The 14,679-nt window shown below is 48.1% G+C and overlaps 2 protein-coding genes across 7 annotated transcripts in view; one reads left to right on the top strand and one right to left on the bottom strand.

Annotated features, from left to right (window-relative positions):
* Positions 1–14,679, top strand: part of CA12 (carbonic anhydrase 12) — a 59,565-nt gene that overhangs the window by 37,233 nt on the left and 7,653 nt on the right. For 4 of the 5 annotated variants that reach the window (XM_060005822.1, XM_060005820.1, XM_060005821.1 and 1 more), the window contains exons 3-8: positions 539–718; positions 1,620–1,762; positions 6,904–6,999; positions 7,932–7,995; positions 8,222–8,379; positions 9,726–9,855. In XM_060005822.1, the coding sequence (XP_059861805.1) occupies positions 539–718; positions 1,620–1,762; positions 6,904–6,999; positions 7,932–7,995; positions 8,222–8,379; positions 9,726–9,855 (771 nt within the window). The remainder of the gene's footprint in view (positions 1–538; positions 719–1,619; positions 1,763–6,903; positions 7,000–7,931; positions 7,996–8,221; positions 8,380–9,725; positions 9,856–14,679) is intronic. The other variant, XM_060005823.1, reaches the window with a different exon arrangement.
* APH1B (aph-1 homolog B, gamma-secretase subunit) overlaps positions 1–14,679 on the bottom strand; it is a 94,128-nt gene that overhangs the window by 21,555 nt on the left and 57,894 nt on the right. The window lies entirely within an intron of this gene.

The raw sequence follows: 14,679 nt of genomic DNA on the forward strand, positions 1-14,679 counted from the left end.
AATATTGTACAGCAACTATACTTCAATTTTTAAAAAGTACCAAAGGAAAGAGAGCCATAGGTTTTAAACTACAACAATAACAAATGTCCTTAGCTTCTAAAAACACAAAAAAATTATAAAATAAAAAAAAAAATCTTCCCCACTAGAATGTCAGCTTGGGCAGCCCCAAGACCCAGAGCAATTGCTGCTCATAGGAGGCGTTCAATGCACAGATGCTAAGTTGCTGAGAGTCACAAGGTCTTCGCGTGGAATGGACGTGCGTCGGGTCGAAATATGAACAACGGACAGAATACTGCAGAGTCCCTGCCACGGGGCTGCTCTGGTCCCTCTTTCCCCACATCACTTCAGAAGCAAATGGTCTGGAGGCATTTGCATGACCTGGTTCTGCAGGCTGGGGTCTCTGGGCCTTAAGAGTATACCTCTAGGGATCAAGAAAGGAATAGAAAAGGAGTGATTGTATTGCACACAGAATTAGAAGGTGAGGAAAAATCTTTAGTGGAAAACGGATTAAGTCATGAACCTGAATCTCTCCTTCCAGGTCCCGACGGGGAGACGAGCTGGTCCAAGAGCTACCCATTATGTGGGGGCCTGATGCAGTCCCCAATAGACCTGCAGGATGACATCCTCCAGTACAACGCCAGCCTTGTGCCCCTTGGCTTCCAAGGCTACAGTGAGTCTGCCAACCAGCAATTTGTCCTGACCAACAATGGCCATTCAGGTGAGGGAGCGACCTCCAAGACCTGAAGGGGTGTCTGAGCTTTCCTCAGCTCCCTGGCCTCTTCTGTCTGCCGGGGCAGGGGGTAGGGTGGGTTCTACTGAGGCACCCAGGAAGGAGGGCAAAGGGGAGCCTTGAGGGATGCTTGGACCACTCTCTCCAGGGGATGCTGCAGGTCCTGGGCTCGGCTGGTTCTGCCGGGGTGGTATCTCTCAGAAGCGGCACATCTCTTGGGATGGGAGAGGGGACAGGCCTGAGCCCCTTGGCCTATTGGATATGGTGCGGGAGTGAATTCTGGGGCACCGTGAACAACTCAAGGGGCCACACAGTTTACTGGGGGCCTTGCCCAGTCTTTGGAGTCAGACCAACCCGAATTTGAATCGTGGCTTGACTACTTATGAGTCATGAGACTCTGGATGAGAATTTTAAACTCCTTGAGGTTTCATCTGGAAAATGGGCATATTGATGTGTACTGTAAAGACTAGAGGTTATGTACGTTAATATCCAGAATAGAGAAGTGCTTAATAAAGAGCGATTATTATTGTTGTTGTTGTTATATAATTCTACAGCTTGGCAGATACTTCACGACAGGTTCTATCTTCATCGCCAAGTGTGTAATACATGGATATATAAACAAACGTTCATCCATTGGTCTAAATTAGTTCCTGACATCATTTTCCAAGGGGAACCAAGAAGGTGCTTGTGCCACTGGAATAGCTTTAGTGAAAGGGGGACATTCTCAGAGAAAGAGCCCAGGTTTCTGACCTACAGGCTGCATCTCTCTGGTCCCCACCTCGCTGTATCCACTCGCCCCTGTCTAGGCCCTGGGCAGGTGATGCCTACCTGCTCTCAGGCAGTACTCAGCTGGCCAGGGCTCTGAAGACTGCCCCTCCTCTCCCTGCAGTGAAACTGAAACTGCCCAAGGACATGCACATCCAGGGCCTTGGGGCCCGCTACAATGCCTCGCAGCTGCACCTGCACTGGGGGGACGAGAATGAACCTCACGGCTCGGAGCACACTGTGGGCGGGAAGCACTTTGCTGCTGAGGTGAGTGGGGCGGCCCGGCTGGCAGAGGATTCCCGGCGGTGGGTGGTCTGGCACCCTTCCACTTGGCTGGTGTGCAGACAAGATCAGAGCACAAGGGGTGAGGTGGAGGGGGCCGTCTCACTCTACACACCCACCCCAGCCCTGCTGGCAGCACAGGAAGGTACGGCCACTCCGGCCACGCTGCAGCTCACCCCCGGTGAACCGCTTCCCTTCCTCTCCTGAACTTGCTGAGTTTGTTTCCATGTCTTTTACTGAGTGATGCTGCTCAGAAAGCAGTGAGTGCTCCCAGGGGGGCACAGTGGGACACACATGCCCCTTTTCTAGACATCGCCCTTCTGTTTGCACAGATTAAGATCCCACCAGCTTGTGTGGCTGACATCCCACTGCCATATCATACAAGGCTAAGTGCTCCCCCAGCTTTTCCGTTCTCTTCATATGCTATGCTGCTTGCATAAGTTTTTCCCATCCCATCTTTCCTTTCGGGCATGGGTTGTGCTTGGAGCCTGGGGACCCGGGTCCAGGGTCACTCTTCTATTTGGCCACAAATCAAGGGATGACTGGCATTATAACGCGTAGGGCATTGTGGCCATCAGAGACTCACTGAGGATAGCCTGAGACATCATCACAGTGTTGCGTTACGTTGCCCTGAGGTGCTACCCCAAATGCCAAAGAAAACAGGAAGAGGAGCAGAGCTTCGCTCCTGCACTACAAGTGTTCAGCGGAGGCTGGGGGATTGACCTGCTCCTTTTCAGCGTTCCCGTGGGATTGCACTTGGGGGTGTGGTTCTGAATGTTTAAAGGGCAATAAATACAAAGGGATAAATGCTACGGAGCCTGTGGTAAACAGTGATGCGACCATTCCCCTCTGTTCTTAAAGGCCGAACTGCTTAATGTCTTAGGCTAATTAGAGGTCGAGTTACAAGAGGTGGAGGAGCTATAATTCTGGCCCAATAGGATGGCCCTACTGGAAGTGCACATATTCCAGACCAGGCCCCTCTCTGAACCTCCAGGACTGCCATTTCTTTCAGCCTAACTGCAATAAGGAGGCTTCTATTTTCCCACGGGGGGTAAAGGAGTTAGGGTGTAGGCTGAGAGGGTTTGGGCATTTAAAAATAGTTACTGAATTTTCTGCTATTAAGCCACATCATCGGACCAAGAACCTGGTGAAGATGGACCATAAATGTCAATAACAGAGAAAAAACATCAAGGTGACCCTAAAGTGGCAGATTCTCTATGGAGGGTCCTTGAAAGTGTAGCAGTTCTTCTGGCTTGAGTCTATATAAGAAGACGCTCTTAATCCTCTCAGCAGGGAATTCCCTTTTGTTTGTATTAGTCTTCACCTCCTCTTGATTTCATCTCAACCAGTGAGAAAAGTGCTAAAACAGAACACAAGCTCAAAGGTCAGCTGTAAAAAGAAATAAGGATCGCGACTTCCCTGGTGGCGCAGTGGTTAAGAATCTGCCTGCTAATGCAGGGGACACGGGTTCGAGCCCTGGTCTGGGAAGATCCCACATGCCGCGGAGCAGCTAAGCCCGTGAGCCACAACTGCTGAGCCCGTGTGCCACAACTACTGAAGCCCACACGCCTAGAGCCTGTGTTCCACAACAAGAGAAGCCACCACAATGAGAAGCCCGCACACCTCAACGAAGAGTAGCCCCCGCTCGCTACAACTAGAGAAAGCCTGTGCGCAGCAATGAAGACCCAACGCAGCCAAAAATAGACAATAAATAAATAAATTAAGAAATAAGAAATAAGGATCTAGGGCCTTCAGGGTTTTAGCCACATAGAGTTCTGCACTATTTCCCAAAGCAATGCCAGGCCAAGATGGTGTGGGGCAGTGTGGAGGCTACATCCTTTGGGGGGGAAAGATGGTAAAGGAGGAGCCCCTAAGAAATCCTTAATACAGGACCATTAAAAAGAAGAAATAACTTGATATAATTTTTTTTTAATTAGAAAGGGCCACTTGAAAAGTGGGGAACATTGAGCTGTATTCATTAAAATATGCTTGAATTCTATTTATAATCACATAAGATGGGAAAAGAGATTAACGAAGAAAAAGGAAAAGGGAGGTAAAATCTCAGTGTGTCATAGTCTCAAGAGGCAAAGAATCAACTAAAATACACATGATCAAATATAATACAGTTTTTTGGAGGACAGGTGATACCACCTTTAGGATTAAAAATCAGGTTAAACAAAGTAGGAGGATGACACTCCTGCATGTCTAAGGGGCTTTATCAGAATGAAGTCATGTCTATAAGCTCCTAATGTCCAGAAGGAGAATGTAGAATAGACATAATATATTTAAACTACCCAAAAATTACAGGAATTTTTCTGTGAAGAATGATAAAGATTTCCAACAACATGCTTTACTGTTTAAAGCTTTAATACCTGAAGAAAATATAACATTGATCATAGAAAAATCAATCCAAGGCATGACATAAGGGAGTTTGTGATACAAATATTACCTTAAATATGAGGTATTCAAAGGTGATGGAAAAAACCAGATATGTTCTTAGGCGCCTTGAGTGAGTAAGTGTGAGAAGGAGTTATTTAGAAGTAAGTGAAGATGTGAAGATGCCCAGATAGGGGTTCAACCAAGGAAAGTGTGTTAGGTATCTATTGCTACATAACAAATTACCCTAAAAATTAGCAGTTTAAGACAACAAACATTTATTATCTTGCAGTTTCTGTGGGTAAAAAAATTGGGAGCAACTTAGGGGACTGGCTCTGGTTCAGAGTCTCTCATGAGACTGCTGTCATGGTATTGGCTGGGCTACAGTTATCTGAAAGCTTGACTGGGGCTGAAGGATCTGCTTCCAAAATGGCTCATATGGTGGACAAGTTGATGCTGGCTATTGGCAGGAGGCCTCAGTCCCTTGCTACATGAACCTGTTCATAGAGTTGCTTGGGTGCCCTTATGACATGACAGCTGGCTTTCTCTACAGTGAGTGATCCAAGTGTGAGCAAGGCAAAAGCCACACTGCCTTTTATGATGGGGTCTCAGAAGTCATATATTATCACCTCCACCTTACATGATTTATTAGAAGCAAGACATTTAGTCAACGCCACACCTGAGGGGAGAGGAATTAGGCTCTACTTTCTGAAGAACGAGTCAAAGAATTTGTGGATGTATTTTAACACATCACATAAGGTAAGAGAGAACAGACAAAGAGCACAGCTGCCTTGCTGGTAGACCTAAGACAAACTTCATTTCCTGGATAAAGCTGATGACAAGTAATACAAACTATTCCCCTTTTGCCAACTGCCAAGAGGTCCAGCTATAACCCTTTAGAACGGGCTAGAGCAGCCTCTGGCAGGAAACGAGGGATTATCTGAGATTTTTAGGAACACTTTCACTCTACAAATATCTATTCACCTGTTTCCTGAAGGCTGGAATTTCCTGAGGCAAAAGCCACATCTGGAGAGAAGAGACAACAAAGAAAATGACAATTGAAACAAACACCAATGCAGCTGAAAATGGAAATATTTACTAACCAATTGGTGGGGAGTCTCAGATCACAGACTTAACCTTGTCATGTAGGGGGAGGATGACAGATTCCAAGAGAATCAGGAGAAAGGACTGTGAAATAAAATGGAGTCACTTACGTCAAGGGGTTTTAAAATGGAGCTGGGAGGCCATTAAGGAGGTGAACCTTATGCGCGTCCTCACCAGCGGGAACCATGAACTTCTGAACTGGGCCAAACCACCAATACTCCATGGACTCTGCAAGAACACCTGCAACTTGTCACATTAACGAACTTTTCCCTCCCTCTAGTAACAGCCCTAGTATTCAACCATGTTTAGCCAAGACTAGCTTCTGCCTCCAACTTGAAAATTACAAAATTCTTTGTAATGCAAACCTCCCTTCTTTGCCTTTAAAAGCCCCTTTTACTCCCTAGCAGGACACTGTTTGGGAAGCTACCCAAATCTGTGTGCCCCAAATCACATTCTTTGACCCAAATAAACATTTTTTTTGCTTAAGAAAAAAAAAAAATCAGGTTAAACATTGACAGAGCTTGGCATAATAATGTCTTAATGCTTACCTAGACTTTCTTTTTAATTTTTTAAGACTTTTTTTTTTTAGAGCATTTTAGGTTCACAGCAAAATGCAGAGGAAGATACAGAGATTTCTCATATACTCTTTGCCCTCACACGTGCATAGCCTCCCTCATTATTAACATCACTCATCAGAGTTTACCTAGACTTTTTTTTTTTTTTTTGCGCTATGCGGGCCTCTCACTGTTGTGGCCTCTCCTGTTGCGAAGCACAGGCTCCAGTTGCGCAGGCTCAGCAGCCATGGCTCACGGGCCCAGCCGCTCCATGGCATGTGGGATCTTCCCGGACTGGGGCACGAACCCGTGTCCCCTGCAACGGCAGGCGGACTCTCAACCACTGCACCACCAGGGAAGCCCTACCTAGACCTTTTAAACCCAACATTTCTCAAAAACTTCTCTTTTCCTCACTTTAATAATGATAAGTAACTTCTGCTTTGAAAAAAAATGAGTTTAGAATATGGTATTTTGGGGTCTACATTCATGGAGTAGCATTTTTGTTTCATGGTCTCTTAAAATATAGTTGATAAAACCTGTATAAAAGTCATGTTGTGACTGTCTCCACCTGAGAGATAAATGCATGTCCTGCTCTGGGTGCAAGTATGATTAAGGTACAGTTGGAGGTTTACTGCCCCGGCCCCCAGATCAAATGCAGAGTGGCCGGGCTTAGGCTGGGCAAGCCACATGGGACCATTTTGCCCCAGGCTCCAGAATAAGTAGGAAGAATCAGAAGGGAGAAGTGCTCCAAAGTATCCAAGCTTTCTCACAGCTAGTATAAAAGCCAATGTGTTCATTCATTCATTCAATATCTACTGTGTACCTGGTACTTTTCAAGCACCATATCACACCCTGGGATACCATGAGTGAACAAGATGGACAGACTGGCCTGGTGGAGTTTGCAGTCTAGAGGACTGACAGAAAAGGGAACACTGGGGTGGCCATGAGGCAAGGGTCTGGGAGGCCGAATCTAGCTAGGGATGGGGGTGGTCTGTCCCTCCCATTGGATTCCAGTCTCCTGCAAAAGTGAAAGCTTCCCATGGGTCCCTATCCCCTGATGGATAGCAACTCATCTCCCCTCTCCCACTGCAGCTGCATATGGTCTTTTATAACTCGGACCTGTACCCCAATGCCAGCATCGCCAGTGACAAGCCAGAAGGCCTCGCGGTCCTAGCTGTTCTCATAGAGGTAAGAGATGTTGAGAGGCATTTTACATGAAATCTGATGTCAGGATGACATCAGACTTGGCATTTGGTTCCTTGCACACCCGTCTGTTCCGTTTCGGCTGTGTCTTGACTCTAGAGCAGGGACTATTTCCCCACAGGGTTCCTGCTCTCAGGCATCCGAGATCTATACGGAATGAAGCTTAATAGTTCGGTTTCTTCCTGAGCTATGGAAGCTCAGTTCTTCCTTTTAAATCCATATGCAATTGGCCTGGAGGCAGCCCTTTCTGTGGCTGGACAGCAGGAATGGGCATGTCCTAGGTGACACTGGAAAGATGAGTCCTAGTCTCCAGCCCTATTGCATAATCAAGGAATTGCCAAGTTGGACAGGGCCTGTCGGGGGTGGGGGAATCATTCACTGCTGCCCCATCACATGCCTGATACAATTTCCAGCATCCAAGCTCCATCCTTTATAGGAACCCCAGCATAAGTTCTTTCCTTAATCCCAGAACATGGGAACACCTCCTGATTTGCTTGCATTTTCCCCCCTAAGGAGATAGCACGTATGTCGTTTCTCAACATACTTACTTGCCTGACTTGGCTTGCATGAACTCAAGCTCCCTTAAGTTCTGGTTAGAGAACATGCTATTTGTGGCCTTTAAGCTCACAGCCAGATAATCAGGAGCACAAGCTCTACCTGTTGCTCTGGGACACCCCAGCCCCAGTGCCTTGAGCTGGAAATAGGATGTCCTGAGATGCAAGAGGGCAGGACCATTCCGCCAACCCCCTAACAACCTAGTGATGCATCATAACTGTCCTAGTAAAGTGCATCCTTTGGGGAGGATCTCAGCAGTGGTGATTACACACTCTCAGCAGAGCCCTTCCATTCACAATTGTCAAGCCAAGCTCAGCCTATTGAATTCTGTCCCTGTTCAACCTGCCCCATCTCTGTTGCAGGTGGGCTCCTTCAATCCATCATATGACAAGATCTTCAGTCACCTTAAAGATGTAAAGTACAAAGGTGAGAGGTCCTTGGAGGCGTATTCACCCTCTGTTGGAGAAGAGTGTATTCACCCTTGTGTGATCTGAAGAAGAACCCATGCAGGGGGCCGGGTACTGTCTGTGACCAAGTCCTAGGATCAGATGGCTCAGAATGGGGCTAGTTCACCTTCCTAGTCTGTCATATGCTCAGCTGCACCTCTGCCTTGGGGAGCAAGGTGACATCATCCCCCAACATGTCTCTCCAGGCCAAGAAGTGTCCATTCCGGGTTTCAGCATTGAAGAGCTGCTGCCAAAGAGGCCTGAGGAGTACTACCGCTACCGAGGGTCTCTGACCACACCTCCTTGCCACCCGACCGTGCTCTGGACGGTTTTCCGGAACCCTGTGGAAATTTCCCAGCAGCAGGTAACTGTCGTGCTCTTTCTTGTCAGAGAGCACGTGGTACCTCGGACGCTACCACCACCCATATCATAATCAACGACTTGATTTCCTCACTTAGAGTTTCACTGGCAGCTATTCAAAACCTCTCCAAATATCACAGGGGCTTGGAAGCACTTCAGAAATTACAGGCTGAGCTTCAAAAGTGGAGCTATCAAGTCAAGTGGGGAAAATGAATCTGTCTCCACAGTTCTTTAAATAATAGCTGTTAAGCTGCGTTTCCTAATATATCCCTCAGCGGATAGTGTCTACCTCCCAGGCAGGAAAGAGCATGGCTCCTTTACAGGGGCAGAATAAAGACAGGATCAGGTTAGACTGTTTAACAAAGCCGAGGGGATGGGGATTACAGCAATGAGGATCTCTGCCCTCAAGAAGTTCACAGTCTAGTGTAAAACTGGGGGACAGAGTCCTTGGGAATCATCTCTAACCCTCTCATTTCTTAGGTGATGAAAGCAAGGGTTAGAGAGTTGAGGAAACTTGGGGATCACCAGCTGGTTAGTGACAGAGCTAAGACCCAAAGATAAGAGCTGAGTTCCAGGTCACTGCCGGTGTCTCTACCCTGCAGCTGAGTTTCATCAGTCGGAAGTATGGCTGCCCAGGAGACGGGGCCAGGGGGCCACTGCACACTGGCTCACGGCCCCCACCCGCTTCATGAGCCAGCACAGCTCTCACTGCTGCTCCTTCCTTTCTACTATGAGCTATTGATCTGAGTAACCTCGATAAATGGCAGCAAGTAGGCTGACAGGAATAAAGACGTGATGAATCAAGAGATAAAATGCTCAGAAAGGCAGTAATATGTCCTAACCCAGAAACTGCCTTAGAAACAGTTACATGATCTATATGGGTGTATGAAAATACCATGGAACTAGAAGTCCGATGACCTGTGAGCCTCTTGCCTCCCTCTTTTGGTTCCTCTTGATGGGACCATCAGACTAAGGCCCAGGCCCCTCTGATTCAGAGCTGGGTCCTGAATGAGGCTCAGGAGAGGAATGCAGTCTCCGTGGGAGGCTGAGGAACCCCTCACCACCCCAGGTTTCCCTCCCTGCAGGGCAGATTTCAGGCTCAATCAGGATCTGACAGCACGAACCCTTCCGGCAGCCCCGGGAGGTGGGAAGACAGTGGGAAGACACACGGGCTCGCCGAGCCCCATCACTCAGACACGCGCAGGGGAGGGGCAGCTTCTGGCTTCCCCACTGCTTTCTCAAGGGTCTCCCGCCAGGCCTCGGAGGTGAGATCTGGTGGTCCTTTCCCTCGAGGTCAGGCAAGGGGGCGTCACTCTGCCCGTGGGGGGTGTTTCTGCTCTTCCCCCGCAGCTGACGAATTTGGAGACAGCCCTGTACTGCACACGGGTGGAGGACCCGTCCCCTAGAGAGATGATCAACAACTTCCGGCAGGTCCAGAAATTTGATGAGAGGCTGGTGTACGTCTCCTTCCGACGTGAAGGTGAGGAGATGCAGTGTGTGGCGAGTGCGGAGCCGAGATGTCTGTTTTGTGTGAAATCGGGTGCCCTGCTCTTGGGCACTGTCACTGATACCCTTAGGAGATGAGTTAAGAGCACCCTGGCTGCCAAGGGAACCAGATGCGTGAGGAGCTACCGTGTGTGGGTTTACTGAGGTCTCCCTCCACCGACCCTGACTTCCCTGAGCCTTGGTAGAGAAGCGCGAGCCAGGCCCTCCAGGCGCGTGGACCACAACAATCATTAAGTCTGGGAGTCTCCCACAGATGGGGAAGAGAGGATGTTCTGGGGGCCTCTCTGCCCTGAAGAACTACCTACCCCTTCTCCTAAGATACATGATAGGGCCCTTTTCATGAGATCAAACCTTCTAACTTCTTACAGGCTTTCTCGGCATCAAGGCCCATCTTTGGCCTTGCCAGGTGATTCCTGGCACCACCAAGGTCCAGGGATGCTCCTTTGTAAGGTTTTAGAAAATGGGCATAACCCACATCCGAGCCACAAGCAGCTCATGGTCTACTGTAGCAGGGCCCGTTAGACAAGAAAGTATCTTCAGAACTGCCTTTTGTCTCATCTCCTTGAAGCTTGCACAGGCATCCGAGATCTATACGGAATGAAGCTTAATAGTTCGGTTTCTTCCTGAGCTATGGAAGCTCAGTTCTTCCTTTTAAATCCATAACCATAACCCCCCAGATGGACAGTTAACATCTTGACTCGCACGGTATCTACATCAAGACAGCTGAAAGCTGGGGGCCCGGGGAAAGGGGTGAGGGGCCCACACTCTTCAAATCACTAAGTTCACTTTCTCACATCGCTTGTGGCCAAGCTGGGCCAAGGGTTCATATTTAAGGATGACCATTAACCCACCTGTCAGAGAATTAGCTCTCCTCGTCTCACATGGGGCACCTTGTTCTGTTGTTGTTCCTTTCATAGTGTGTGAGATTGTAACTGTCACCTGCTAAGCTTAGTGGACCACAGGAAGATTGAATTTCAAGGCCCTTGCCAGAAAGCTTTAGAAACATGCCCTTCTGCACTGACCCACACATATGGTCAGAATTACGTCCTTCTCTGTCAGTTTCTTAATCAAGAACTGTCCAAGAATTTATCTTTTGTATTCTCCTCTCCAGATGTCACTAGTTAAGGTCATCTCCCTCTTTTCACCAGTTTCTTGGTCTGCAAACTGAATCTATAAACAATGGCCCCTCCTAAAAATTGAGGATGTACATGATGGTAACTATACCAACTCCTTTTCCAGGAAATACCTCAAATGCATAGAATTATCCCCTGGTGTTCTATTCTGGATATAACATTCTCTTTTCCTATTTTTCTAAATGAAGTATATAGTAGTCAAGGGTTAAACGGAAATACTTCAACTCTTAAATAAAATAAAACTCCTCCTGGAGATAAGGGACTCTGCCCACATAGATCAGGTAGAATTTTCCTTGTGATTCAAGGATAATAGTCAGCTCTGTTCTCTGTGCTAAGTCTCTACAAGTCACCAGGGATGGTGTGACAGATACTCCCCAACAGTCAGCAGACCCAGGTTCAAGGCCTCACCTTGTTTCCTCCTGGCTATATGACGCAGGCAAATCATGTCCCTCCTTTGGCCTTGGTTTCCTCAGCCATAAAATGATGGGTTGGACTAGGTGAGTTAACGTCCTTTCGGTGCTAACATGTTCTGATTCTAAGTGGACACTAACAACTGTCCATCCTGACTTTACGTTGCAGGGACAGTGTGTGAGGGCAGTTACAGAGGAGCAGAAGAAAGCATGCAGGAACTTGACATCCAAAAGTAACCCCCACGTGTACAATGAACTGTAGCCTCGGGGATAATTAGCCATCTTCTTAGACCAGTTCAGGTCTAAGCTGGCACCTGTAGAGCAGGCAGTGCAGTCAGGCTGGTAACAGAGCGCTTCAGCAGACCCTCCCAGTCTGGCTGGGGGAGTTTGAGGGGCCTCTAAGCAGAAGCCCCCCAGACCGGCTCCAGCTCAGGACGTGGAGATCACAGCCCTAATGCAGCTTTGCCGCTGCCCCTCCAGCATGGCTTACCCAGAGCTGCTGCTTGCAAAGGCTGGGCTGGGCTTTCTCCCTCGAGTAAGAATCTGTGGCAGTCTAAGGCAAACCTGTTCATTTGAAGGCTGATTATAGAAACTTGGCCAGAATTCTCCCTTTCCCCTCATTTCCCAAAGACTCGGGCAGCAAATGGGGCTGTCCCCTAAGAAACAAGGATGAGGCAGCCCCAAAGGAGTGAAGCCCCAAACCTCATCCCCCCAGGGGCGCCTGCAATTCACAAGGGCCTTCTCACACCAACGTGGCGCGGGTCTCAGACTGTAACATGTCCTTTCAGATGGATGGGGTAAGCTTGTTTGTCAGTGGGAGCCTTGAGCAATTTGGACTCAACTGTTTGCAGGCTCTTCCACTGAGGCATGTCTGTAATTAGGGGCTGGTTTAATTCAGGGTCTTCTCTGAAAGTTAACAGGAACTATGGGGCTGGAAAATGAAAACTCTGGAGTTTTCTGCCAGGAAAAAAGTAATGTTAAGGAAATCCTTTATGAAGGAAAGTGCACGGACCTTGAGAGGGGGATCTGAGGTTTAACCAAATTGGAACAACTGGGACTGAATCACTTAACTGGAAGCTGTATTTTCTTCAACTGTGCCAGAAAAGGAACACAGAGCTTGGTTTCTGTCCTTAAGAGGTGGAGAGTCTATGACGGCCCTAGGGCAGGGTTTCTCAGCCTTGGCATCAGCACGTCAATACTGACATGTGGGGCTGGATAATTCTCACTGTGAGGGCTGCCCTTTGCACTGCAGGATGTTTAGCAGTGTCCTTGAACTCTACCCTCTAGATGCCAGCAGCATCCCCCCCTTGTGACAGCCAAAACATCTCTAGACATTGTCAAGTGTCTCTGGGGGATGAGAGGCAAAGTTGCCCCTGATTGAGAACCGCTGCCCTACTGATTGTACAATGACTTTCCTAGGCCCAGAACTTTTTTTTCCCACTCCTATGACAGGATTTTAGCGTTTTATATCACATGCCCTGGTCTTTATTCTATTCTATCCCTGTTTCCCATCTTCCTTTAGGATTTGAGTAGGTACTCTTCTTGTATAATTGGGTAGGGCCAAGGCTAAGAGAAGCAGACGAGAGAGAACTATTCACCCTTCAAGGAAGCATACCAATTCCTTCACCAGGGGTCCAGGTGCCTCTGAGGTAGCGATCTTCTTCAGAATCCCCTCATCATTCTGTTCCTTCCCTTTCGTATGATTTTTTTTTCCTCTCATGTATGTTGTTTCTTGTTGCCTTTGGTTAAAATGCCCTGTCCTTGTGGAGAGATGAAAGTCACGCCAGGCACTTTTTTTCAGCTCTTAAAAAGTGCCTCTTCCAAGTGGCACAAATGGAAGTCTTGAGCTGAAGAGAGGAAACAAGACTCACGTCCTCCAGGTGGGGTCTTGGAGAGGAGGAACACATCCTGGGAGCAGTCCAGATCTCGTAAGAGTCAGCTGCCCGATGTGAGGAAGGAGAAAGACAGTAGAGGCACATCTATATAGTTCAGGGGCCCGATTCTCGGTTCCCCAAAGTTGACCTCTTCCCAGCCAAAGACACCCACACTGGGTCCAGATGAAAAAGGGTAATAAAGCCAGACCAATAAAACCCAAATGCCAATGTTATCAAGTTCTATTTTCAACATGTCAGGGCAAGGAAAACTTGAAGGCCAAGAGGAAGCCCAGAAGTTTCTATAATCGTGTCTTCAGTGCGCTTGCTCTGAGCGAGTGCACGTCACATGCCTCAGAGCCTGGAGCCAGCTGAGGCGACACTTAGACAAGGACGCAGGGCAGTCGAGGGGTAGGGCTTTCCCCCTCAGCAGAGCTGTGGAGTAGCCTGATTAGAATCTGCTTGACCCTGAGGGACCTGGGTAGTTTCATAAAATGTTTAAAAAAGAGAGAGAAAAAACCTTACAAAGCTAAGATGGCTAATTATCTAATTCTTTGAGACTAGAATGTATGCTTTGTGGTTATTGACCTTGTCAACTTTCTAAAAGTCCCTATTTATAAATAAACTCTATTAGATGGAAAAAGATTAATTCTTCCAAAGGGTCCAAGTGAAAGACCAGAGGAGTTCCCCTTAAAATCGCCTACCCCGGATACAGGGTCTGAATAGTCAGGAATGATCGTCAAATGTGCTAAGAAGTGGAGTCCTAGTCACACCTAATGCAGTTCAACACACCGCGTGTTACTGAGCACGTCCCACGTTAGCCACTGCGGGGAACAGAAAAGCCCACCAGGGATGTTCTCTTGCTCCCAGCAATAAGCCTCTGGGCTAGACAGCGGGAGAAGGGGCCAGGCGGAAAGCTGATCCTTCCAGCCTGTCTCCCCTGCTCCCATCCTGCCCTGCGGGGCCTCCTTCGACATGGCAGGTGCTTTCATGTGTGCATGCTACTGACTTTTGCACACAGGAGTCCCTTTGTCTGGGATGCCCCTCACCTCTTCCACCAGGAAAAATTTTCAAGACCCAACTCCAACCATATCCTGCCAAAGCCTTCCCCATGCCCCCGAGGGTGACTTACAGTCTCCTGCTTCAGTGCAGCTGACCTTGTTCATCTGTGTTATAGTTTTTAGCACACCACAGGGTAATTATGTATTACCACGCAGAAAAAAAAAAAAAGAAAAAACATGCCTCTATTACCCACACAGCACGAGCCCCTTAAAGCAGGGGCTGTGGGCGTCTTACTAGCCTTTTGCGCCTGGCACCGTGCCCGGCGCTCATTACAAGTCTGAAGGAATGGAGCCGACCCGTCTCCCTTCCTCACTCCCCACCA

This window comes from Delphinus delphis, chromosome 2 (genome assembly GCF_949987515.2).
Source record: "Delphinus delphis chromosome 2, mDelDel1.2, whole genome shotgun sequence".
Classification (NCBI taxonomy): Eukaryota; Metazoa; Chordata; class Mammalia; order Artiodactyla; family Delphinidae; genus Delphinus; species Delphinus delphis.